The sequence below is a fragment of the Homalodisca vitripennis genome, chromosome 6, assembly GCF_021130785.1.
Source record: "Homalodisca vitripennis isolate AUS2020 chromosome 6, UT_GWSS_2.1, whole genome shotgun sequence".
NCBI classification, from domain to species: Eukaryota; Metazoa; Arthropoda; class Insecta; order Hemiptera; family Cicadellidae; genus Homalodisca; species Homalodisca vitripennis.
The window spans coordinates 117272147-117298508 of record NC_060212.1 but is presented as its reverse complement, the minus strand read 5'-3'; the positions used below and the strand labels follow the sequence as shown (position 1 = coordinate 117298508).

The 26362-nt window shown below is 31.0% G+C and overlaps 2 protein-coding genes across 9 annotated transcripts in view; one reads left to right on the top strand and one right to left on the bottom strand.

Moving 5' to 3' along the window:
* The first annotated feature begins 5394 nt into the window (after positions 1-5394).
* On the top strand, positions 5395-10869 carry LOC124364795 (piezo-type mechanosensitive ion channel component-like). Its single transcript, XM_046820554.1, has 2 exons — positions 5395-6046; positions 8664-10869. Exons 1-2 carry the CDS (start codon positions 5900-5902, stop codon positions 8817-8819), a joined length of 303 nt encoding a protein of 100 aa, XP_046676510.1. The 5' UTR covers positions 5395-5899; the 3' UTR covers positions 8820-10869.
* A 1028-nt stretch (positions 10870-11897) lies between these two features.
* LOC124364793 (eukaryotic translation initiation factor 4E-binding protein Mextli) overlaps positions 11898-26362 on the bottom strand; it is a 99284-nt gene continuing 84819 nt past the window's right edge. For 7 of the 8 annotated variants that reach the window (XM_046820548.1, XM_046820545.1, XM_046820549.1 and 4 more), the window contains one exon: positions 11898-12162. In XM_046820548.1, the coding sequence (XP_046676504.1) occupies positions 12055-12162 (108 nt within the window). In that variant the 3' untranslated portion in view covers positions 11898-12054. Of the gene's footprint in view, positions 12163-25184; positions 25779-26362 lie in introns of those variants that run through there. The other variant, XM_046820550.1, reaches the window with a different exon arrangement.

Below are 26362 nucleotides of genomic sequence, written 5' to 3'. Positions count from 1 at the left end.
ACCTTAGAAAGGAGTAACCTTTAATGTACCAATCAGTCAGTACTGCGAAGAACTTGTATGTGAAATGGCTTTGGTAAAGGTTATGGCTCAATACCACCTGCTTATACATAATGGGTACCTACAGATCACCATCATCCAACTTAGACGAATCACTTAATATTCTCTCAAAAACTATTGAAATTAGTAAACTGGAAAGTTCAAAACCTTCTAATCATGGGAGATATAAAATGTAGACATTTTAAAACCTGACAGAAGATCAGGTAAATTACAGGAGATGTTGGCTTCTCACAGCATTCAGAGGCTGGAGCTACCACCTACCAGAGTAACCTCCAACACCATTTATCATCAATTGACTGGATATGTACTAACTTAAGAAGTGAAGAACTAACTGCAACCGTGTACGATTCTGGTCTATCAGACCACACTGCTCAAGTCTGTACTATTTAAAAACAGAGTACGTAATTGAGAATTTCAGTAGTACATATCGAACCTTCAAGACAGAAAACCTCCTTGAACTAAAATGTCTACTTCAACATGAAAACTGGCATGACATTGAACAATTTGACACTGTTGAAGAAGCTTACAACAGCTTCATAAGGACAGTGACAATGGCCCTGGATGCTGCCTGCCCCAGAAAATTAAAGAAACCTAGAAAGAAATTAAAACCTAAATTCTTTGCAGATGAAGAAGCCAGCAGGCTTAAAGAAAACTTTCTAAGACTACAACAATCAGTTTGAAACAACAGGGGAACTCGACATCAAACAAGACGCAGCCAATGCGAAGAAATCCTATGACCAACGCTTAAAACTACTGAGACAAGAGGCCTCCGCCAACTTCATAGAAAGAGCTGACAAACAAGCCAAAGCCATGTGGAAAATAGTTAATAATGCCCGTAACCAAAACAGGAGCTCTACAGATGACATAAAACTGAAAATAAATGGACAACTTTCACACAACCCTCAAGAAGTCGCCAATCATCTGAATTTATTTTTTGTTAATATGGCAGAAACAACACTACAAAACAATCCCAGCGGATGAGAAGAAGGAATTGGAATCTGTGGAACCACATGAAACAGCATTAATGGAAACAATGACCAAAACGAGCATTCAAAGAGGTTAAAGATACAATTAAAAACCTCAAATTCAAAAATTCAGCCGGTATTGATGAAATTTCTTCCAAAGTATTAAAATTTTTGTGCTGACGAACTAGCCCCCCCATTGGTTGCCATATTCAACAAATCTTTTAAAGAGGGTCAATTCCCCTCAAAATTAAAAATTTCGAAAGTATTCCCTAAATTTAAAAGTGGGTGCAAACATGATGCAAACAACTACAGACCAATTTCACTGATTTCAACATTTTTCAAAATTATGTGAAAGAATTGTTCTTCAAAGACTCCTGGACCATTGCGCTCAGCACAATCTCTTAAATGAAAACCAACATGGATTTACAAAAGGGAAGTCAACTACAACGGCATTGATCAAACTAATTGAATCAGTGACAGACAGCATTGAAGAGGGAAAATTGACCACAGCTTTGTTTCTTGATTTAAGTAAGGCGTTTGATTGCCTCAGCCACAACATCATTCTGAAGAAATTGGAATTGCTTGGAATCAAAGGGACAGCAAATAATTGGTTTGAGAGCTACTTAAAGGGTCGTACCCAACTAGTAGAGCTCTACCACTCATCAAATGGTATCACAAAGGCAGTCAGATCAAAAGTCCTTCCAGTGCTGAGAGGTGTGCCACAAGGTTCCGTATTAGGACCATTGATTTTCATTCTCTTTACCAATGATCTACCCCAACACCTAGGAAACTACTGCACACCTCTAATGTATGCGGACGACACTACCTTATTTCTGACCCAACGTTCAGCAGATGGCCTTGCGGTCTCATCTTATACAGCTCTCAACATGGCCATCCAATATTGCTATGGAAATGACCTTGTAGTAAATCCATCAAAGACTAACCAGATCGCTTTTGGAAGGAGAGCATCAGATAGTCCAACCATTCCAGATGTCAGTATTGAAGATCATTTAAAATTCTTGGAGTAACAGTGGATACCGAACTAAAATTGGATTAATCACGTCGACAATCTTAGTAAAAAACTCAACACTGGTCACTTTGTCATCAAGCAAATTCTTTCTCTCAGTAGCCTTGAAAACAGCAAAAATAACTTACTTTTCCCTTTTTGAGTCTCACCTGCGCTATGGTCTTGCTGCCTGGGGTGGAACTACTGCTTCAAATCTCCAACGGATAATTATCATACAAAAGAATGTATTAGAAACACTGGCGGGACTACAAACCCTCTGGAGAGCTGTAGAGAGGCATTCAAGTCTTTGAGGATTCTCACTGTCATTTCGCTTTACATTCAAGAAGTAATAATGTACGCTGATGGGGAGAATCTTCCAAGGACCAATGATGTACACCACTACAAACACCAGAAATGTACACCTCTACAGCCTTCCTGTACATCGTCTGAGGCATTTATGAGCGAAAACCATCATATATGGGAATGAAGCTCCACAATCTCCTACCACCTCACCTGCTGTCCAAAAGAGGAAAGGAACTCAAGATAGCACTACATCAATGGCTTCTAGACCGGCATTCTACACACTGGAAGGAGTATCTTCAAAAAACCTTTTCCTGATGTTAATGTATTTAATGACACTGTTTCTAATCTCAAAGATTGTAAATAAAGATATTCTCATTCTCATTCTCATTCTCATACTTTGTATGTCTAATCAGTATATGTGCATACAACAACAAAAGAAAAACAATGAAGCATTTTTGATGAATGATTTGATAAAAGTGAATCATTATAAAATTGCTCTGTTGTATGTGCTTTTTGGAACTTCAATTGTGGTAAACAAATAAATTGAAAATTATTGAAGATTTTTGTATGCAAGTGGTACTCTCATACTGCAGATCTCGGTATATCATTATTCATAAATGATGTGTGATATACTTTTAAATAGTTTTTAAGTCAGTCATTACATATGAGTGTTTTGATCTGGAATTATCGTTGAGTGGAAAAAACAACTTCTTTAATAAAATAGATTCACACAGTAGCTCAGATGAAGTATCAGAGATGGATAAGCTGACTATATGTTTGTAGTTTATACCTAATAAATATTTCTTTTCCTATGTCGAATTCTGAAGAAGCCTCAATAAGTTTGTATTCAGATACTTTGGTGTTTCCCAAGTACTTACCGTTTATAAAATTGAAAATTTTCCTTATGACAGTTGTCCTACGTCTCCGTAACGCTACAGCATTGAACAGTTGTTATACACTAAGTTCTCATACAGTATTATAACTCACATAAGCCTGTATAGTATTCCTGAAATGATGACTAAAGACAGTTAATTCACCAAAGTGAGGTGTCCTGTATAGTTGGGTAAACTTGCAATATTTCTAGATATTGTTTGGTGGAATAAATCATTTATTCAGATACCAGTAGTGCAATGTCTTTATACACTATTTTAAGTAATTTTCAGGAGGAAAATGTGTACTTTTATACGTTAATGATGTTCAAGTAGTAGGAAATGTATTTACTGTTTATAATTTATGCTCTGTTAGGAATATTGTATGTGGGTTGGACCTATAAAGGAAATGTAGTCTATTTTGTTTGTAGTTCATCTACACTTTTGTGAGCTATTGCTAATACTGTACAGTGTTAGACTTCAGACACTGCACAGAGTGGAAGATGAACTTATATTCATATTGAGTCAACCCTTCCCACCATTGCTCTACGTTATGTGTAGAAAACTCGGTTGCTCCAACATGATTTGGGATCGTGTCAGAAACATTGTAGTGCTCTCAGTTGTGCACCTGATAAGACAATAAGAACAATAATGGGTTACATTTGTTTATAGTCTAGGTGTCTCTGATGTAGATAGACACCTCATTGTTCTGATGTATGAACAATGTGAACAGTTCATTTTGAGCTTCTTCGTCACCGACTATTTTAAATTTCTTTGGACAGATTTTGATTCCAGATTCGATTGGTTTTCTAAGCGCACATGACTCTTGTATATAGTCAAAAGAATAGTTGGCGAACGTGATACTTGTTTATGAAAAAATAACTTTTTATGAAAGACATTGTCCAATGCATTTCGAAACATGAACGTTGCAAACATGGCTAAGGTTGCAAGCTCACCCAGGGGGTTCACTTCTGGCTGGTTTATACCTTCCAGTTGAACCCACACTAAGTACAGCAAAAACTGATATGTCTCTTAAATCTGAGCAACCTAATGGATGTCCAGGTGCGACACATCACTAACCGCAAATGTCGAGATTCTGGGGTGCAAGGGTAGTTCGATAAGTCTAGTGTACTGTGGGAGATGACTGTTGGAGTTGGTAGGGTTCGATCCCTAAGAGTCAAAGGTTTTTCCTATCCTAGACATAAGGGCTGCCACCCCCTGCCTGATTTGACTGGAGAGGCTGGTTCAGAGCTGACTTCCCCTTCTTCTGAGGGGACATGACTTGAGATTAGTGCCGTAAGTTTTCCTCATGAATCTTGACAGGAAGCGACCCCTACTCCCAAACTTACCCATCCAGAATATCCTGTCACTCCGGAAGCAACTCAAAAGTCCTTATAGGAGTAGGTGCAATTTTCCAAGCTTTTTGTCCTAAGGGGGAAAAATGGGTGCAAGCAGTGGTAAATTATAATTTGTCGAAAAAATTTGCAACCCACTGACAACTTGTTTGTGAATTTTATAATAATTGCTCTACCAAAAGGTGGAAAAAAGAATAAATTTGTCATTGCTATGAAAGATATTAATTTGTATTAGATTTGAAAAAAAACATTGTTATCTTAAGTGTGGCAAAGTACAGAATATAAATAAATACACAATAACTGTTCTTGCTTCATTTAAAAAATGTTCCTAATAAAGTTGATATGTATGTCAGTTGGAATTTCTGAATTTGCATTGAAAGCAGCCAGATATTCAAACTTGATTTAATTTTCCAGTTTGCAACTCCTTTAACCTCTTATAAATCCGCATTTGGGTGCAAGTCCTTGACATCTTTGCGTTCATACCTGTTACGACTTAGATTCTTCTCTTCAACTAAGTAGTGCTGTGTAGAAATAATAGATTTAAGTTACAGTGCACTTTATCGTAGCACTGGATATGGATGGTGAGAACATACTTTTGCATACACTTGGTTTGTTGACTTTCCATCCCTCTTGATAAAATAAGAGTTGATTTGGTTTAGTTTTGAACTTATTGCCACTAGTAGCTATGTTAAGTTTTGTGTGGGATAGTAATAATATCTATCTCTGTTAACATAGTTAGTTGAAATTTTATATATATATATATATATATATATATATATATATATATATATATATTACAGTATCATTGAAAGTCAAAGTATTAATCAGTTATATATTATTAAAACTGGTTATAGTCTCTCTAAAAATAGTTGTAACCTTTCATCTTTGTGGTTGATGAGAAACATACATCTGTCACCCTTCTATAACCATTGTTTTGGTGTGAGTGCAGTACAAAATTGTAATATTTCAACAAATTTGCAAAAATGTTATTGACTTCCCCGTGGATCGGACTCATGACCTTTTTTCGGTTAGTGCCGCAACTTCACCCTTACGATGTGGTGAAAGTCAAAGCACCTTTCTTTCTTCAATACTGGATTAAATAATAACCTTTTTTCCATGGAATACTTCTAAGGACAAGTCATTAGTAAATTCACATATCAAATGCCATTCAAAGATTACTGTCAGTGATAATAATCTTGTGCTAAAAGATATATTAATGTCAGAATCTACATTAATTAAAAACATGCCTATAAACAAGTTAATAAAAAAAGTCTATCGACATGCTTAAAAACAATTGTATTATCTGTGCAAGGTTTTATTTTTATTTTTTAGTATCCATTATTTATGGAACATTATATGTTTTGTTCCAGACTTGTAGGTTTGTACATTGGCATGGTTTTGTTGGTGTACAGACTTTCCCGACCCATTTTCAGCAAACTGTCCTACATAATCATGTTCACTGATATGCCCTATGTTGACCGAGTTTTGCAGGTAAGTGGTATTGACATGTTTTTTTTAAGATTACCATTAGTTTTACTGAGATTCAGCAGCACATTCATAACTAGGTGGAATGTTAGCCACAGAATCATTTGTTGTGCAACTTTTTAGCCTGTTTATCGTTGATTTAGCTTTAGTGGGTTATGCTACGATAGAGTGATAAAAAGCACTGGGGAAAAGAGTAGTACAGTTTGAGCGGATCTAATATCTGTGTCTTTATATCAATATGTTTTACATAATGTTATGTCATCTCTCTGTGATGTCAGTAAAATCAAGGTCAGACTAGATAGCCACGTCATATTTTTTGTAGGGTGACACTAAAGCGAGAGAGGCAACCGCAGTACCCTTCACTTTATTATAGTGCAACAAAAATTCCCTACGAGTCTGCTTTTTACATTAAAAATAGTGCAACTTTTATTACCGATCACATATTTCAAACTATATTGATATTATATTTTCAGGTAGTATTAAAATTTAATCTTCAACTAAAACATAAAATCTCTCTTGCCTTAATAGTAATAAGCCTTTATACAAATAATTAAGATGTAGTGATATATAAACGAAAACTAGTGTACAATGTTGACATACAAAACATATTACTTTTGTAGTTGTATACATATTTTTCATTCTTTTACTTCTAAAGTATTTTTTTCTTGCAAGGTTTTTTATATTATTCAGTTATATTTATTTATAACAATGTTGTAAAAGTATATAAACATTTTGTCAAATATTAAATACAAATAATTACATGTAAAAGATCATAATTATTTTAGACTATTTAGAACTACTCAAAAACTCATGAAGAGAGTAAAAAGGGTTGTTTAAGGGAACTGTTATAACGCCTATCTTAGTCCATATAAACTTAATGCAGGTTTCTAAAATAATGAGTCATGATAGAGCTTTGATTTTTTTTGTCTTTTAAAGCACACCTTTTTATAGTTCATGACCAACCAAAATTACAATTTATCATCTTTTAGTATTAAAAAACCAATTTAAAAAAATTCAACTTTCTAAAACTAAAAAAATCACCAAAAATACTTTATTTCTAAGATAATACTTTTTATTTTGTAAAACCCTTTGGTCAGGACCTAGATTATAGTACAAAGTACAAGTGGTAAAAATTTGAGAGGTCTAAGTTCATAAATGGCTGAGAAAACTTGCATCTAAATAGAAAAAACCCAACTTACGGGAATCGAAGAAAATGTCTTTAACTACAATAGCCTAGTAGTTTCCTGAGCTGTAGGATGGATTATCTGGGTCTTCACTTTGTGTAAACATGTCTTCAAAGGTTTTCTTTTCAAAGCTCTCTTGTTCCTTATTTTCTTTTCTAGTTCTTGAACTTTCTTATCCGCTTCCTTCACTCGCACTATTTCTAGGCGCTGCATCGCTTTTACAAACTTTTTCCCTGGACGTAGGTTTAATACTTCCAAAACTTGTAATTTACTAGAAAAGCCGTCATTAAAGCTAAAAACTGCAGAGTGAACACCAAATTTAATGGTAGGCAGAGTTACAGAAGTTATTTTTGGTATTAGGGACCAAATGACACTATTCAATGACTCATTTTGGTTTTGAGTTTTCCCTTTCAAACAACGCTCCAACAGTTTGGTTTCTGAAAGGTCTTTGAATATGGGTTTTATAAAACTCATAACACACTCAGGGATGTGAAAATGTTTATCATGGTCATACATTTCATTGGTCAGTAAACTCAGGTTATATTTACACCATGTCTCATTGTCTTTAGGGGATAGCTGATGAGTAGGTTTATCATTTGATGACATCGTGTGAAAGTACACTGCCCATATTGCCTTTCTCATCTCTTCAACACTCTGCACATTTCGCCTTATGGCCAGGCCATAATAGGTCTGCAGTTTTTGAATATTAGGCTCACTTAGCCTACCCTGCCCACCTAATCCCTTACCATCCTCAAGTTTTACTTTACCCGAGACAGATTTTAATTTTAAAAGTAATAATAGTAACCTGAAATAAAGATGCTAGACAGTATAGCCAACATAAAAAGTTAAATACAGCAAAACAATGATGTGGGGTGAAATATATGAAAGTGTTAGTTAGTGGAACATGACTGATGTTCAGTTAGTGTCGAAAAATGACATACAAGGGTTTCAATAATATTTTTTTTACCAACTTATAGTAATCATAGGAAAAAACAAATTACTGCAATGAAATCAGTACATTCCAAAGAAAAATAAGGAAAAATAAAAAAAAATTATTATTTTATTTATTTTTTGGGTAACAGTCCCCTTAACAGAAATGTTTTAATGCCTTTTTAAAATTTATTCTCATCCGGTTCATTTTTAATCGTGATAGGTAGTATTGTTCAAAAATTAGTTCAGTTATTTTTTTTACTTAAAAAATAAAGCTGTGTTTTTATGTTAAAATCAATTTTATGTCTTGTATAATCTTGCACACTAAATTTGTTTGGTTTTTTAAAAAAAGATACTGTCAATTAATCATATACCGTCAATATTTGTAAACTTTGAAAATATTCTTTTACGTGATCATTCTTTTAATTCCAATAGAGGTTATGGTTGTTTCGAGAGTTAGTTTTTTAAATAAATATTTTCTTTCATATACTTTTTAATTACTGCTTCAGCTCTGCCTTGACATCTATCTTGTCCGAGAGAGCCACGACTTTGTACTGGAGGAGGATCTGTTCAGCAAGCTGCTGTTCCTGTTCCGTTCACCGGAGACGATCATCAAGTGGACTCGTCCGCCAGCCTTGGTCCTGTCGAGAGAGACACAGTTGTGATCGCTGAAAAACCTCACAGTGTTGTGCCTCACTGAGCTGCACAATTCTGTTCTGGTCATATCCTGCGTATACGCGGTCCTGGCAACCATACACGGTTAGCTGCTAGGCCAGTTGCAAGCATATAGTTGGTGCTTTTGTACAGGGAGAATCGTTACGATATTGACCGCACTTTAACGTAAAGGTTTTGCCAAGGTGGTATTTAATATTGTATATAAACATAGTAATGGAATGTAAATAGAATGTACTTCATACATATAAAATAGTATGTATAGTCTTATGAACTTTAAATTTGTATCTCATAATTACCAATAAAATTAAATATGAATTGATTTTTTATTGACGAACTATTTTCTCGGAATTCATAGTCTGAAACTAAGTTTTATTTTACTGGAATTGTAGATATGCTGTATTTAGAGCTATATATCGATATAAAGAATTTAATCCACATGTAAAATTAGTACCGTACGATATTCATTGTAACAAAAATTGTGAATTAACATCACATTTTTTTAAAATTGATATGTGTATAATTTCAATCAGTTACATGAATATTTCAAAATAATATATGCTAAAATGAACAAATTGGCGCTTATAGTTAGTTTATTTAATTAATGTATTGAGGGATTATATGTTAATATTTTATTGCTGTATAAACTTCCAAAAATATTATTTACTGTACATATATTCAAACACTCAATAATTTGATATTGTGTTAAATGTAATTAGTATACATGTAGTGCATGTATAATTTTAGTAGGCTTCAATTAGTAACACAATTGAAAAATGAATATGAACTCTTAAAATTAAATATGGTACTGACTGTCATAGTTGCTTTAGACATTATAGTATATATAAATGTATTTTATACACAATTGGATTTTTATTTTTGTATGAAAAGAACAGTATTATAATACATATAATTTTAGTTTTATGTAATATATTGCTAAAAATTACTTAGTGCCTAATAAAACATGTAAACACGCTTTTTAAAAACTAATCAGCATTATTTAGGGATATAGGATAAGGAAGCTCAACTCAATGTTTCTTCCTATATTAAGGATAATGATATAAAATATTGTAGATCTAAACATAACTAGTATAAATGTAAGATGCTTCAGGATTTTACAAAAGTTAAATGAATTTATCATACTAAATGAAAAACTGTGGAATAATGAAAACCTTACTTAGTGTAAATTTGTATCTCTTTTATTCTCTCTGCACAAAGAACTTTTACTTTGTATATTTAAACTATATAAAATTTGTTGTATATTTTATGAATGTTCTACTTGAAATTTATCTTTCACACTTTTTATTTTTTTATGTACAGTGACAAAAATTTGAGTCTGAAGCTAAGACAATTTTTCTTTACTAGATATAAATGTTCCCTGAAGTGTATTGAACATGAAATTTTACCGGGTGTATTAAAAGTTCCCCTATTAACTTTATTATGAATAGAGATGGAGTGATTTACTTTGGGAGATGTTTGTATGACCACTGACGAGTTTTTTTTATGTATAAACATTTTTTGACTCCCCCAAATGGGGTATTTTGGGGGTAAGTTAAAATTTTTGAATGGGAACTCCTAGCAAGTATTTGAGATGCTTTCAGACCACTTTGACAAAGTAACCAGACTGAATGTGTCTCACATACTAACTGGTAACCAATAAGAGATGACATGACAAAACCAGCTATTGCTATTCCCAGTACTTCCAAATGGACTTCAGTGATACAAAACAAAACCTATTAAATGCTATGTTAATCATGGTTGTTGATTCTTGTAATAACTTGTTTTATGATTTCGTGTTGTAAGTTCTGAAAATAACTAGTCAGTGAATGTTTTATCTGCCTTGCAATAACTTTAAATTTAACTTAAACTGTGGGAGTTTTATAAAACAATTCAAACTTGAATTGGCCACCAAATTTGATAGAGTGACATTGATACCTCTAGTTTGTGCCATTCTTTTTCTTTTTTAAATACCTTGGATATGAGGTGTCACTTGCTAGTGGTTCATATTTAAAATGTTTTACTTACCCTCAAAATACCCCATTTTGAGGGAATATTAAACATTTTCATACATCAAAAAACTTTATTTTATCTCATTTAAGCCTCAGCGTCAGCTATGCCGGCTTTGAAGTGCACTGATTTAAATTTTTATTAAAGTACAAAGTACACGATTGGACCTCCGCGGGATTTGAACCCATGATCTCTCGGTTAGAGAGCTGAGACTATAACCATTAGTCTACGGAGGAGGACAACTCCTTAGTTGGTCATATAAACATCCCCCAAAGTAAACCACTCAATCTCTATTCATAAGAAAGTTAATAGCAGGGGTGGGAATTTTAAGACACCCAGTATTTACTTTAATCAAGGCCGTACTCAGCATTGGCGGGTCCGAAAAAGATATTCAGCCAGGTCCACCATGTCCCACCACTGCTCCACGCTGTCACGGTCTCTTCAAATAGACATGTGATGAGGAGGCCCGTTAAAATTGTCTGTAAAAAGCGGTCTGAATAACGGGCCTGACTGTAAAAATGTCTATTTTACCTCAATAATTTACAAACTACAGATGTATAAATGGTTATATGCAAAGTACACACGTGTCTACCATTACACATTTTTAAACTGCTAGAATAAGAGATGCGAGTATCCATTTCCAGCTGGATGTGTTGTATACATGTGGTACTTATTTTATAGAATGCTGTGACAGGAGAACTCAAATCCACCACTAATTACATCCACTCTCAATATTTTCAGATATATTAAGTTTTTTCACTCACCTCACAGCAAAAAAAAGAAACAAAAAAACAAAACAAAATTATATTTTATGTAGCTAATACTTTGGTACATAGATGTAGAATATTTATACACTAATTTCCAAAATCCACTGGCCAATTTATTTTGTGACGTTCAACAAGATTTAAAAGTATAAAGTTTTGAGCAAAACCATTTTTAAGTTATACCTCCCAACAGCTTCAACATTTTTGGACCTATTAGGCGAGGGTTACAGAAACTGGACGTAGTAGTATGACAGTGTTACAGTGTAAAGGATAAGGCAAATAAGCAATGTGATATTCGGATAATTCCTAAGAAATAATATATTATTTTGTATTATATAACAATTTTTAATAATTTAAATCAACAAAGAACAATAAGTAAAACAATTGATAGTTTGATAACATTTGAACAAAAGACAAGTTTTCATTTAAAAAATCATAACAGTACTTTCTTTCAAAATTAATCAGATTCTGGTTCATTGCCGATTTGGTTTGCACTAATGACTGAAGTTGCAGACCCACTGGTTCGCTTTGCATAGTAAGCTCGAACATCAAATGGAGGAGTTCCCTGGAAAGAAAAGATATAAAATTATATGTTTCTTATTCATAAAATTATATATGATACACTAAGAATGGTATCGTATTTTATAAACGCTTTATAACTATTAAATTTTTTAACATCTTAATAACTAGCTTAAAATATAATTATTAACCCTGCTCATTAATATATTCTTCAATAGAATAAGATGGTGTGTTCAAAATAAATTTCAAGAATTTTAAATTTATTGGAACATTCTTAATATTTTATTAAGTGTGGAAGTTTGTTAATTACTTGTACTTCAGCATAGTATGTCCTTTTTTCATAAAATTAAGCTGATGTTTGAATGTTGCAAGACTGTTTTTATTTTTTGTTTAGAAGCAGGTAAGGAGTAAGACTGAAGTTTTATGTGTAATAGCGATTAATGTATTGTTAAATGTCGTCATTATTTTTTAGTCTAAAATGTTCTTTGACATATCCATGCTAACCTAAGTTAGACATAATGCAGGGGGCTCACTTTTTTAAATTAAAATCTTATTTCGTCCTATCTTCATATAATCAGTTTTTTCAAATATACTTGAAAGACTTAATAGGCTATTACCTTTTCTTAAAGAGCACAATATTCTTAATAAAGAGCAATATGGCTTCTGAAAAGATTTGTCTACAGTACACGCAATTCTAAAATTTATAGAATCGATATACAGCTTAGGGGTCCACTTTAGATCATGAGTTTATATGATATTACCATATAAATCATTTAATTTCAAAGTTGTTGAGAGTTTGTTTTTTATTACACAAACTTAAGAGCTGTGTTAGTATTAACTTGATTAAAATTGCATAATTTAGCTTTTTTCATTCTCATTTGTTGTATCCAAATATACTATGGGGGTAATGGTGGAGGTGCAGAAAAAATTTTCTTATGGCATAAGGGGGCTGTAAGAATTTTGTATTGTTTGGGTTGCAGGAATAACCCAAAATATAATAGTAAATATTTTACTAGTAATAATATTAAGATTCTTCCACAAATTTTTATTTTTCAAAATTAATTTATGTATGAGAGAATTTAGATTATTTTACAAGTTTTATGACATACATAATTATTACACAAGACACGCTGACTTAGTTATGCATACAACTAGATTTACTAAATGCAGTAAGAATCATAAATATTTACAAATCAAGCTTTTTAACAAACTCCCTGAAACATTGAGAGTATTAGATTTTGATTAGATTGAACGCTTAAAAAAATTTCCACATGGCTCGCCTCTCAAGTCTTTTACCCACTAAGTGAATTCAGAGGTAGATTATAATGATTAGTTATCTAATAATGTACATTGTATTTTATACTTTATTGTAATATGTGTGGTTTTGTCTGATTTTATCAATTCGGTAAAGAAAATGACAATAAAAATTATTCTGATTCTGCAGTATTGAAAATAAAATGCTATCCATATTTTGTGACTTCACTAAAGCCTTTGATAATATGAATAGAGTTATCCTTCTTAACAAAATGGAATGATATGGGATTAGAGGTGTTGCCCAGTCTTTTTGAATCCCACTTTAATCGAAGATTCTAAAGAATAGTAATGAAAGAGTTTTGTAACACATTGTACTCTGACTGGAGAATAAGTGACATAGGATTGCCCTCAAGGCTCTATTCTGGGCCCAATTCTATTCCTTATCTTTGTGGCTGATCTTCCCTCCAATGTCAACACGATAAACTGTGATGTACCAATAAGCTAATAACACAATGGTTGTGTTCATGGGGAGGAATTTGCAATCTTTGCATTCTGGTGTTTCTGAGTGCTTGGATAAATTTGGTAACTGATTACTTACCATTGGTTTGAAGCTCAACAAATTAACATTTATATTAGTTAAGTTTAGTAAGTTTAATCTACCTATTGTGGGGAATAATGTTTTCTTGGGGTCTTCCTCCATGTTTCTAGGACATTTTTTATTCAAAACTGAACTTTTCTTCCATCATTATCATTTTACCTTAACATAGTTTTCTTTAGCCATTTGTATTTTTCTGAAAATTTAACATTTCTAGCTTTCACTTGTTTAATTCTTTATTTTTGATTTTCTTTCCAAATAAATTTGTCTACAATATTTGTTTAGTTTAAAAAATCTCACATATCCAATAGAAATTGGAAATTGTCAGTTGTTTTTTCTTCTAAGAGAGAAAACTAATATTAAAACAATAAATATATTACTATAACTTTGACAATAAAATCCAAATCCTTAATTTGAAACACTGTATTTTATGTTTAGATTAAGAGTATTTAAACCAGCATTAGTAGTTTTTGAAACAAAGTAAATAAAAAAGCATTTAACAACAAAGTGATTAATAGAATTTTCTGCATTCTCAGTCATATTAATCAAAAAGCCTACAAAGTATTTTATAGCAAAATAACAAATTGTGTTTACTATACAATAGTTCATTTGACTCTTTTCCCAAAACATTGAATTATCTGCTACTCTTATGTTAATTTATTGCCAGAAAATTTTGATTGCATACCAAAATGAATAGATTTCTCTTAATTATTAACATAAGTGTAGTCAGATTTAATAAAATGGAAATTTGGCTTTTACCCACTAAATTTTAGTGTATTATAAGGCAATGCAGGAGCAGGATTTTATTAACCCTTTCATGGTTTTGACGTGATATTACGCATTGTTACATTATTCTTGTTTTATCTGCAATAAAACAATATTGTGCAAGAAGCATTTCTATCACAACCAAGTGTTGTACAAATAGCTATGGCTTGTCAGCACTTCCTTGGTTCTCTTGCAACCTTAGTGCGTTCACTGTAGTCTCATTTTGTGGTTTTATTTTTGGTGGTTTTATTGTACCATGGAAATATCCAACGCACAAATAGCTATGGCTTGTCAGCACTTCCTTGGTTCTCTTGCACCTTAGTGCGTTCACTGTAGTCTCAGTAGTATTTTGTGGTTTTATTTTTGGTGTTTATTGTACCATGGAAATATCCAACGCACAAATAGCTATGGCTTGTCAGCACTTCCTTGGTTCTCTTGCACCTTAGTGCGTTCACTGTAGTCTCAGTAGTATTTTGTGGTTTTATTTTTGGTGTTTATTGTACCATGGAAATATCCAACGCACAAATAGCTATGGCTTGTCAGCACTTCCTTGGTTCTCTTGCACCTTAGTGCGTTCACTGTAGTCTCAGTAGTATTTTGTGGTTTTATTTTTGGTGTTTATTGTACCATGGAAATATCCAACGCACAAATAGCTATGGCTTGTCAGCACTTCCTTGGTTCTCTTGCACCTTAGTGCGTTCACTGTAGTCTCAGTAGTATTTTGTGGTTTTATTTTTGGTGTTTATTGTACCATGGAAATATCCAACGCACAAATAGACAATTGTCTTCTTTTGTGTGATCAAAATATAGGACATGGGTAGTGAAATAACTTAGTGGGCGATAGAAAAGAAAACATTTGCAAAAGTGACTATAAATAACTTTTTCATACAAAGTATATATCTAAACTCTATAAATTACTGCAAAACAACATAAGTTTAGGTATAAATAAACCATTCGGAGGGTTACCACTCATCTTACAAGACTCCATCAAAAGACAATTGTTTTCTTTCTCTATAAATATTGCTTATCTCATAACTTTCCTTGTGTAAACACTGAAATATGTAGTTTAAACTTTACCAGCCCATGAGGTTCTGGACATACTTTTTGCTAATGAAAATAAAAATGAATCCGTTTAATTCATAATTTATGATTAACTTATTTATCATCACCCTATCATTTATTTATACCATACAACACCCTATAAAATATAATACCAAATTTAATGCTACTTACAATACACTAGAGCCATAGCAAGATTTAATACATTGGCGTCTTAAAATTTCTGTACCTAATTTCTCTGGACGGGTTCAATAAAAAAGCTAAAATATTGATATGTTATTTACATTGAAAGTTTAGAATATGCTATCATTTTTAAGAATCTAAATAGATTGTGTCAAGCACACTTGTTTTATGCCAACAAAAATAAAAACGTACATACATATTGAAAGGAAGCTATAATTTGAAATTATATTTGTATTGCTGATTTGTTTTGTTGTTCTATGCAGAGATGTGTTTTTAGAGTTTAGATATATACTTTTTACGCAAAAACGTTATTTATAGTCTTTCTTTTCAAATTTTTGTTTTTTATACATTATCCACTAAGTTATTTTCACTATCCATGTCCCTTCATCATACAATAGAGATTTTACGCTAGAAGAGATTAAATTATATATATTAAACTTTTTCTTTTGTTTTTTATTGTTTATTTTAAATTTTATGTATTTGTGTCAAACGTAAAGCTTTTAATCTATAATTTTTTAGCCTTGTTTTTTATTTTAGCCATATTTGAAAATATTTAGATTAACATAATTTGACATTAAAATACAGTGATTCGTTTTAGTATTCAAACATTACAGAATGTTCTTTGTATTTTGTAAATTTTAGTACAATCTAATAATGATTAGAAGGCTCTACCAAGATCAAATATCATATATAAAATATATTGCACAAATCAAACAAAGTATGTATTAATTTGCACTATTTTAACTTACTCAAATCTCAGATATATTGCTACTTATATAAGTTAATTAAGGTTGGAAAACAATATAACAAACTCACAATGCTTTTCATGATAAATTCCGGGATATTTAAGTGCTGTAATCGTCATTGAACTGTTTCATGTAGTTGCCAATCAATTCATAGTTTTTTAATAGAATCACTCATGACAGATTTTGTGCATTTTACTTCTCATTATTTAATAATTAACTATCATAATGAATGACAGCTAACACCAAATCTAAAAGTTCCTGGTTCATAGCCTTGCAAACTCTTTGGTCGTGTTACCACTTAGGAGATAATGTCATTTTAGGATTAGTATAGCTTTAAATATTTAATATATTTTTATCAAGTGAAAATATTTTGTTGTTACTACGATTTTCACTAGTTTACTGAGATTGTTTATTGTTTTTATTAGTTATATATGTTAATTTAAATTTGTTAACTATGTAAACTTTTGCTTTACACTATTATCACTTTATTACAGTTTCATTGGATTTTGTATAATAAAACTATGTTACATTATTTAGAAGTTCTTATCACTTATTCCCATTTAAATTTAAATGCATTATTTGTAAATCCTGCAGATCATCAAAAGACCATTTTGAAGGTAAATAATTTATAATATAACTGTCAACATCTTCACATGTTGGTTTAAATCGTGAACCGGTGTAGATTTAAAGTTTATCTTATTTGTTTGGCATTGCAAAGGGAAAACTGTAACTAATACATTATGAACAAATTTACTCTAATATTTATACTTTGAACCGTTATTTTAAGTTAATATTTTTATAGGACCATTACACACTTTCATTCCAATAAATAGTATGAGTTTGGAATACGTATTTTCCTTACAGTATATTATTTAACTGAATTTTTAAAGGTTTGGCAGTAGTATGGACTAGTTCAAAGAACCAATACTGATATCATAATAGGATGAGGTAAGGAGGAGTTAGGTAGGATATTTAATAGAAATTCTACAGAAGCACTGCAAACACAAAAGCATTTTCGTAAAAATTTATTGTAAATTTGGGTAAGTATAAAAGATACACACAGCCACATAAAACAATAAATAAACAAGTAAATCATCGGGTGAACGTTTGGAACCAATGTTAACTAGTTTGGCACCAGAAGTTTCTAAAACTTAAAACAACAGTGAATAGTATCCTTGGTTAAATCAACAAGTACAAAATAGCTCAATAGGTGAAGCCAGAGCACTTGATCTGAGAGCAAAGCGTTATAAATAGTTTAGTCTGTAAACTTTGACAAATTATAAGAAGAAAATTCACATTTGACCTGCTGCCACACTCCTCTCATGTGTCATATGCAGATCAATGTTCATGTTATTCCTGCTCAGCTAGTTTGAATATATTATACAACATAAAAATTTGTAATACAATAATGTAAAACGAGATGTTTCTTTACATTAAAACTACTCTCTCATCTGCCACTTGTATTTGGGAAATAAGAAAGTTTATTGTGACTCATTAAGTGAGACTTTACTGCTGAGGTGAGTATTGTCGGTTTGTGATCAAATTCATTTTCATAAAACAAAATCTCTTCTGATTTAAACTCTCATTTTACCATATTTACTATAAAACTTTAGTATAAACTGGGAACATATTTATTTAATATCAGGAATCCCCTCAGGGATACATCAGACACATGCCACTGCACAAAGATAAACACAGAAAACAAAAAATATAATTTATGGATTCGAGATTTGGGATTCATTTTTGACTCGACCGATAATATGATTTGATGTACCGGTTTATAGAAGTTGTTCTATTGTAACACATTTATGACTGGATAATTCAAGTTAATTTTTATTTCACGTTGTATACATTAACCCTTTGCGGTCGGTCGTCGACTATAAGTCGACCGCGGCAGTTTCGCTGAACGCTCGCATGTCGACAATAGGTCGACCGGATAATGTCACTGCTTGTTTGTCCATTTCTAACCTATTGCTGTTTGGTATTTGAGTTATTCGGTACTTTGTACTTCTATTTTGGTTACGTGAATGCTACGACGATCTTTATTCACGATTTAGGAGGCATTGAAAGTGAAAATAGAAGACAACTGACGTCTGCACTTGCGCCGTGTTTACAAATATGGCTGGTCCAAGTACAAGTTTTACTGACGATGACGAAATATTAGATGAATTAGATGATTGTGATAGTATTTTTAGTGAAATTAGTATCCAAAATGAAAAACAGATTATTGAAGAAGACCGTGATAGTGATTGTTAGTTGAATCATAGTGAAAATTCTTCTGAAAACATTGTGGTAAATGACGGTAACCTAGTCGCCGGTAACCTAGACGACGAAAGTGATGTGTTTAGATTGGAAACTAGGTAATGATGGGGAAGAATTTGATCAATTCGTGGATAATGTGATAGAAGTAGGACAAGGAGATGCAAATAATAGAGTTAGACCTAGGCTACAAACTAGTAGACTAAGAGGAAGAGCTAGACATGTTGCCCAATGTAGGCCTAGGGCTGGACTAAGGCAAAATTATAATATATATATATAGTATTATATAATGAATAACATGTATCTGATGAGATCCTAGTGCCTTTTCACCTGTATTCATGTAATTTTGGTTTATTACATATGTATAAAAAAATAAACATTATGTTTTTATATTTTTATACTTCTTTTTTATATTTTTTAAATGTTACTTAAAGTTATAAAAAAATACTATAAAATAATGTAAACATTCTTTTTAGGTTATTTACATTGATATATAAAAAGAAAAAAATACAAAAGTTGCAGAAAAAGGGATTTAAAACTTGCATTTGTGTATTGTCAAAGAACTGTAAACTAACAGAAATTAAATACGACCTGAGGACAGTCGAAGCAATTTTTATTGAGACCTCAAAGGGTTAATAAAATGTCAAAAACGAGATTTGCATTATATACAGTAAAATTTATGTTAGCTCAGAAATTAAGCAAACATCACTTCACTACCCCACTATATTATAAGTGTAGAGAGAAACACAGCACTTGAATTTTAGTCTGTCACTGGCCATACCGACAATTATCGTTTTAAACTACAGTACTTTGAAACTAAAGTTCAATAAATTTCCACCAACTTGTATTGTACTATGTTATTATATCACAACATGTAAATCATCTAGTGCCCAACAAGGAGCATAAGGTTCCATGGCATTTCAATTTGCACAGACCACACACATAGAGGCATTAAAAAAACACTCAAGAAAGTGTCAACAATGCGTGAGGTGATTAATGAAAGATGAGTGGGAGCCTTGCAACGTTCTTGTGTACCTGAGGATTTCCATGCCATACCAAACAGTAATTTCAACAATAACAATGTGCTGTTTACAATATTAATTACAAAAGTCTGAATGGCTATCATTTTTAAATGATTCATAATGAAATACAAAACAATAGCTTTAACCCTTTTAGTGCCGGGGTATGATAAAAAAGTTTGTCCAAAAATGCCAGAGATTTCTCTCGGGGTGCTGCTGAAAAATGCAAAGCCTATTTTAGCGATTTTACTACAACCATAAATTCAAAATGGTTTTAAATAGGCTCTTCATTTTTGTTTTTTTCTTTAGTGACAATTTGTTTATAACAGAAAATATGCACACACTGCTGATTTTTTCAGTTTTTTTAAAATGAAAAATAACAATTGAAAATATTTCCTTAAAACAAATGATACTACTATAAACAATAACTAAAATTGTACACACACACCACAAACTATCTTATTATCCACAAAATTGTAAATATAACATTAGTTTTTGCGTAAACCTAAGTTTTCACTTTTTCTCGTAGGTCTAATCTAAGCTCCTGATATTTAGAAACAGTTTATAAAACCGCAGGCTATCACTGAGTTCTGAATAAGTGAAACTTCCTTTAGAATAAGTTAGCAGAAAAAAAAATTTCTTTCATAAAAACTATAAAAAATATATTTATATTTAAATTATATAAATGAAATTTATTTTTAAATATATTTAAATGTAATTTAATTTGAAAATAAAAAAAATTACAGTATATATTTTTTAGTTTAGACTAAACATCTTACAAAATTGCCATAAATATTTTTTCCTGTAATTTTGTTCATTCTGATTGTTCGTAGGGTAAAAAGTTTATGACACGTAAAAATATTAATGCAGTAGAAATTTACCTTGGCATTTTTTGGTAGTTATCACAACATCCACATATACCAAGGTTGGCATTCCTCGGTAAATTTTCAAACATCCGTATATAAAGACATTGGCACTAAAAGGGTTAAAGTACGCATTCACAAGTTTAACGTTATAATTACCATCCAGTATACTCCAGTTAAATACTTATTGGTTTATATGTTTATATATATATATATATATATATATATATATATATATATATATATATATATATATAAACATATACATATGACTCCTAATTCGTTAGCTTGAATAATATTTTTAAACTATTACAGGAAGATAATGCTTCATAACACATCAGCAAACGCACATAAGAAATGGATCAAAAAAATGCATATTAGTAACACTGGAACAAAATAATATCTATCATCAACAACTAAAGTTGACACTTTAAGTCTGTGATTCTGATAATACCTCTGCGTTACAAAAATATGATTTACTGTGTATAATTTTATGGTGAGATTAATATAAAACTTCTTATATAAAACTTATTTCACTTATATACACAAAAATAGATACTTTTTGGTAATAGAGTTCATGTAAAAAACTACTAACATTCATATTCAGATTAAAGTTTTTAAAATACATTTTCATATTGTAATACAATTGACAAACTCTTTTTTGTTTATAAATTTTACCCGTGCTTACATAAAAGATTACATTGATAAGGATATTATAGGTTGGCAACACCGCCCGACTGTTGAATTAGAATGAAGTATCTGAATTAATTTTTTCAGTCTTGCCAATACAAGTTCCTTGGTATCAAAGCAATGTAAGACTGCTTTTTTCATTGCTCAGTTATTATTGAGCGTATTTACATGTTTTTTCCACAATAAAACTTGTTATATGGGATATTTTTTAACTTGCATCTTTATTTATAAAATTATATGGGGTACTTTGGTATTAATTTTTTTACATTCTGGTTGGAGGGAAGGGAGTATTAAATGAAGATTGACTTTTAACCTGAACAATTACCTCCCATGGAAACTTAGATGTTTGCCAAACATCTCATATTTATTTATTAGAAAATAAGTACAAGTTATAAAAATAATACCTTGTGTATTATCAATCAACATTTTTACAATAGAAATAATTAGAGCATTTTTGGGGTTTTAAATTTTTATTTTGCTATTCCTATATTTGAACTGATAAAAAATATATTATGACAAATTTGTTATTTAACAAAAAAATATTTTTTGTCTTTCTTTGTATTTTTTGTGTTCGAAAAGGTTTTCATCAAATAATCTATAGGGGAAAGCTTCATATCTATATAGGGAACATTGAGTTCAATGACAGTGCACGTCACTCCGTGGGATTTGCCTGATCATTAACAAACATCTTTTAATTGCTCTTATGGGCAACCTTGATGGCAATGAGAATATCACAGAATAAATAAATTGGGAAACAAACTGAATAAAGATCCCAAGTTCTTTATGAAAAGTTTGTCAACTGTATGTTATATTTCTAACTTTTTACTCAAATAATACATAAAATTTGTATAATTTACAACTTACCAAGTCTAAGTATAACAAAAAATAGTAGTAACACTAAAACACAATATTCTCAATATTTTATTTTTAACACTTGTGACTAGTATAAGAGTAATCTAAAATTGTCGTACGCAAACGAAACAGTGGATACCTAACCACAGACAAGGAAAATATATAAAGCTAAAGAATGAGCAATATGATAATACTTTTTCATTTTTTAAGACATTAATACATCTTAAAACAATTACGATTTAACATATGAAAATTTAAAACTTTAGTTAACTAATCATAAAACCATACAATCAATTGGACCTTATACAGACAGGATATCCTTAGTCGACTATTAATACAAGTTACAAGTAACAATAGAAAACATTCTGATTCAGAAAATGAAAATGACAATTTTGTGAATGTGTCAATCTCTATTGTCGGGTTCATCTAAGAAAATCAGGAGAGTAAGTAGAAAATATAACTGCATTTAGAAGATAAAATATCATTATATAAAATCTTGTTAAAAACCAAGCAACAAAACTGTACTTATGTCTTATAAAAAACACGTTTAAAGTGTAACATGTTCTTGCAATAGGGAATACATAAACAAGAAAAAAAGAAAACACTATGTAAATTTAGTGTAAGAACACAAAGACAATATGGAAAAAGGCAGTTTCCTACCTAACATTGGTGGTCAGATAAATGCTGCATGAAATGGAATGAAGCTAACTAACCCAATGACAAGTCAAGTTTAATATGAACTTATTGTTTAATATTTTACACCTAAAGAAGAGGTAAAATTTCAGTCCTGAAACACATGTTTCTTTTGGTGTAACTTAGCGGTGGCAAATGTCCCTTAGTGGTCTGTATAAAAAAGGAATTTTCATCCTTAAAGTACAATTCAGATTCAATAAATACTGTTAGCGGTAAAGTAGAAAGTGGGCTTGATATTACAGTTTGTAGCAATCTTTGTGTTTAAGATTACAAAGTTGCATGGTTGGAGATTAAAACTAGAGATTAAATTATACAAGCAGCACTTAATAAGCATAACCTGATACTTCATGGATAAGACAGCATGAAGTTACGGTCAACAGCATAACTCAATGCATTGCATGCTGACTTTCTGCTTTTTGTGTTTTACTTATTATAAACCGTTACAAATTTCAGAATTGAACGTAAATATTCTCAAGTGTACTGTGGGAAATAAAAAAGAGTGTACCCAGCGAGGATTATTCACCCCTGGAATTTTGAGATTAAGGTAGATTGAAGAAAAATGAGTTACCAATAACATTACAAGAGTATACTTTACATGGATTAGCAAATATGTAATGAGATATTTTTATCCTGCTGGAATGTATTCTGAGTATGTTCCTGCACTGTGAAAACAGTATGAAATTATATTATGTAAGTGGCAATTAGAACCCCCTCAATAACGTCTTTTTTTATATTCCTACAATTTTTCTTATTTTATATTTGCCATTAAAGTAACATTTATAGCTTTCTTTATTAACCATTGAAGTAGTAAACAAACTCTACTGGCACAGTATTTTAGGCTAACCATTCATGTTGACATAATTTATACATAAAGACAGAAAATAGGTTATTTTAAATTTTTTACATTTGCAGTTTCTTTAAAAAAAAACAGTATGTATATATATGCATATATATATATATATGTATACTATATATATATATATATATATATAATATATATATATATATATATATATATATATATACTAAGTTTTTAAAGATAACTAAGAGTATATTTTCTATATGTTCATACCTAAACTTAAGTGTTTAAAAACATATTCAATTAATATGTTGTATTAAAAACTGCACATTGATTTTAGAAATAATAGTTTGTCTTGAAAATTTTTTATAAAGACGATGATGACCATGATAAATAACTCTTTTAATCAGCACCTGAGACTCGATCCATAGAGGAAACTAATTCAAGAAAAACTTTTTAAAGCCAGTTATAATTATAAATATGTTTCTTTTTCTTCACAATCATATAAATGTTTTGCAATTTATTAATATTGATTCCTTATATAGCTTGAAAGTATGTGGCAGTGCTAGTTAAATGAATGCTTAACCTTTAACCTGCACATGTGGTGTATACTACTTCAGGGGTTAAGGAAAAATAATTATTTAATTTTTTCCATAATTTAAGTTACATGTTATTACCTCCACTAAAGATAGAAAAATCTTTCTACACAAAAAATTTTTAGTTTGACAGAATTTTTGTTATAATTAAAAAGTGAACTTATCCAACGCATAATTGCGTTTTACACAAGGAGAAGTGTTGAGACACCTTTGGATGCAAAATAAAAATGGACCAAATAAAAATTAATATAGATGATAAACTAGTTCCTACAATTATGATCAGATATATTTAGTAAGTAAGGTCTATTTACAATAGACCAAAATAAATTATTTGTAAACTGCCCTTTTTATAGAGAAACTTATAACTTTATAAATTTTTGTAGGCTAAACAACACAAGGTTCTTAAAAAGTTGTTGAAAGTAGTCAAGACTGGGGTTCTACAAAATGTGGAACAGTATGAACTTTTGAATGTTGAGTTTAGCTCCAGTTATTATTACCTAGTATGAACTTAGGTAGTTAATAGTAATTATGAGGACATCAGATGATATGTGAAAGCAATTAATACATCCATCTGTCCAGTGTCTTGAAATTTGGTAACAACATTGTAAAATCATCAGTTAGAACATAATCTTAACAAATAACTTCATGAGTGCATTCAGAACAATTTTTGATATTAAAAAGCTTAAAAAATCAGCTAGTTTCATTGCATAATTTAATACAATATCACTTAAAATAATGAAAAGTACTGAGTAGTATATTACAATCACTCTTCAATACTTCTATTCATCCTGTAATATTAATTATAAGACTGTATAAAGATTCTAACTCTTGAAACAATCCAATTTATTTTGTACAAATAACAAAATCGGTACAAATGGTCCGCAATGTTTAAGAATTAAAAACACATGACAACTTTAGCAATCCAAGAACATTTTAGTCTTACAAATAAAATGGTTAAAACTACGCAGATATTACATACAATTTTGGATACAAAGTTCATTGTATAAAAATAATATTTGAACAAGAATATATCATGCTATTACTGGTATACAATTTCCTTCTTGAAGAAATTTACCTAGTGAATAATTTTCTCAAATTAAAAGATTCTTCATTTGAGTAGGCAAAGAGATCTGTCCATAGTGGAATAACACATTTAGAACTATTGTATAGCTTTTAATTTAAAAATTATCTTTCGTGTAGTTCGTATCGAGTGAATCTAAAATGTATCGTGAAGCTACGAAGCTAGGAAGTAAGGCTTAGCAGGGCTGCACATCCAAGCTCAGTTACTACTAGAAGAAAAACACAAACATGTTAATAAAATTATTCACACCAAATGAGTCACAGTTACAAAGGAGATGAGTACATGGGATAAGCATTGACAAATCTGCCAGGGAGTTATGGTTCACAGCCTGGAATTAACTCAGAGAAAAATGAACTGGTTCACTGTAATATACACTGAAACTATTAACTTAATTTAACCCTCCAACTGCCCTTAGCATTTTCCTTAAATGCCAAGCCGTTTTTTCCCAGTTTTGCAAAAGCTTTCTTTCTAAAATCTGTTAAAAATTATTATTGACTGCAAACCTAACTGTATTAGGTATCATTTCGTTCACAAGAGTAGAATACAATTAAAACAAGTGACTAGGATAAAAATTTTCATTTGAATTTTTTACGGCGAATGGGGAAAATATTTGTGTTTTACGTGTGAAAAAAAGGGGGCGGTGTGCCTAGAAAATATAGATCAGTAAATAAATTTCAAATTGCAAGATAGCCTAAAGCTCAAAAATTTATAGTTTCCTATGACTTTTTGTGCCAATAAATTAGTTTCAGCAATAAAACTGAAAGTGGTACTCGAAGCGTGGTTTTTATAGTC

Excerpts from the sequence above, each read along its gene's own strand:
- LOC124364795 (XM_046820554.1), top strand. The coding sequence starts at position 5,900 with ATGGAACATTATATGTTTTGTTCCAGACTTGTAGGTTTGTACATTGGC. Across the intron at positions 6,047-8,663 it reads ATGTTGACCGAGTTTTGCAG|CTCTGCCTTGACATCTATCT; the intron begins GTAAGTGGTATT and ends TTACTGCTTCAG.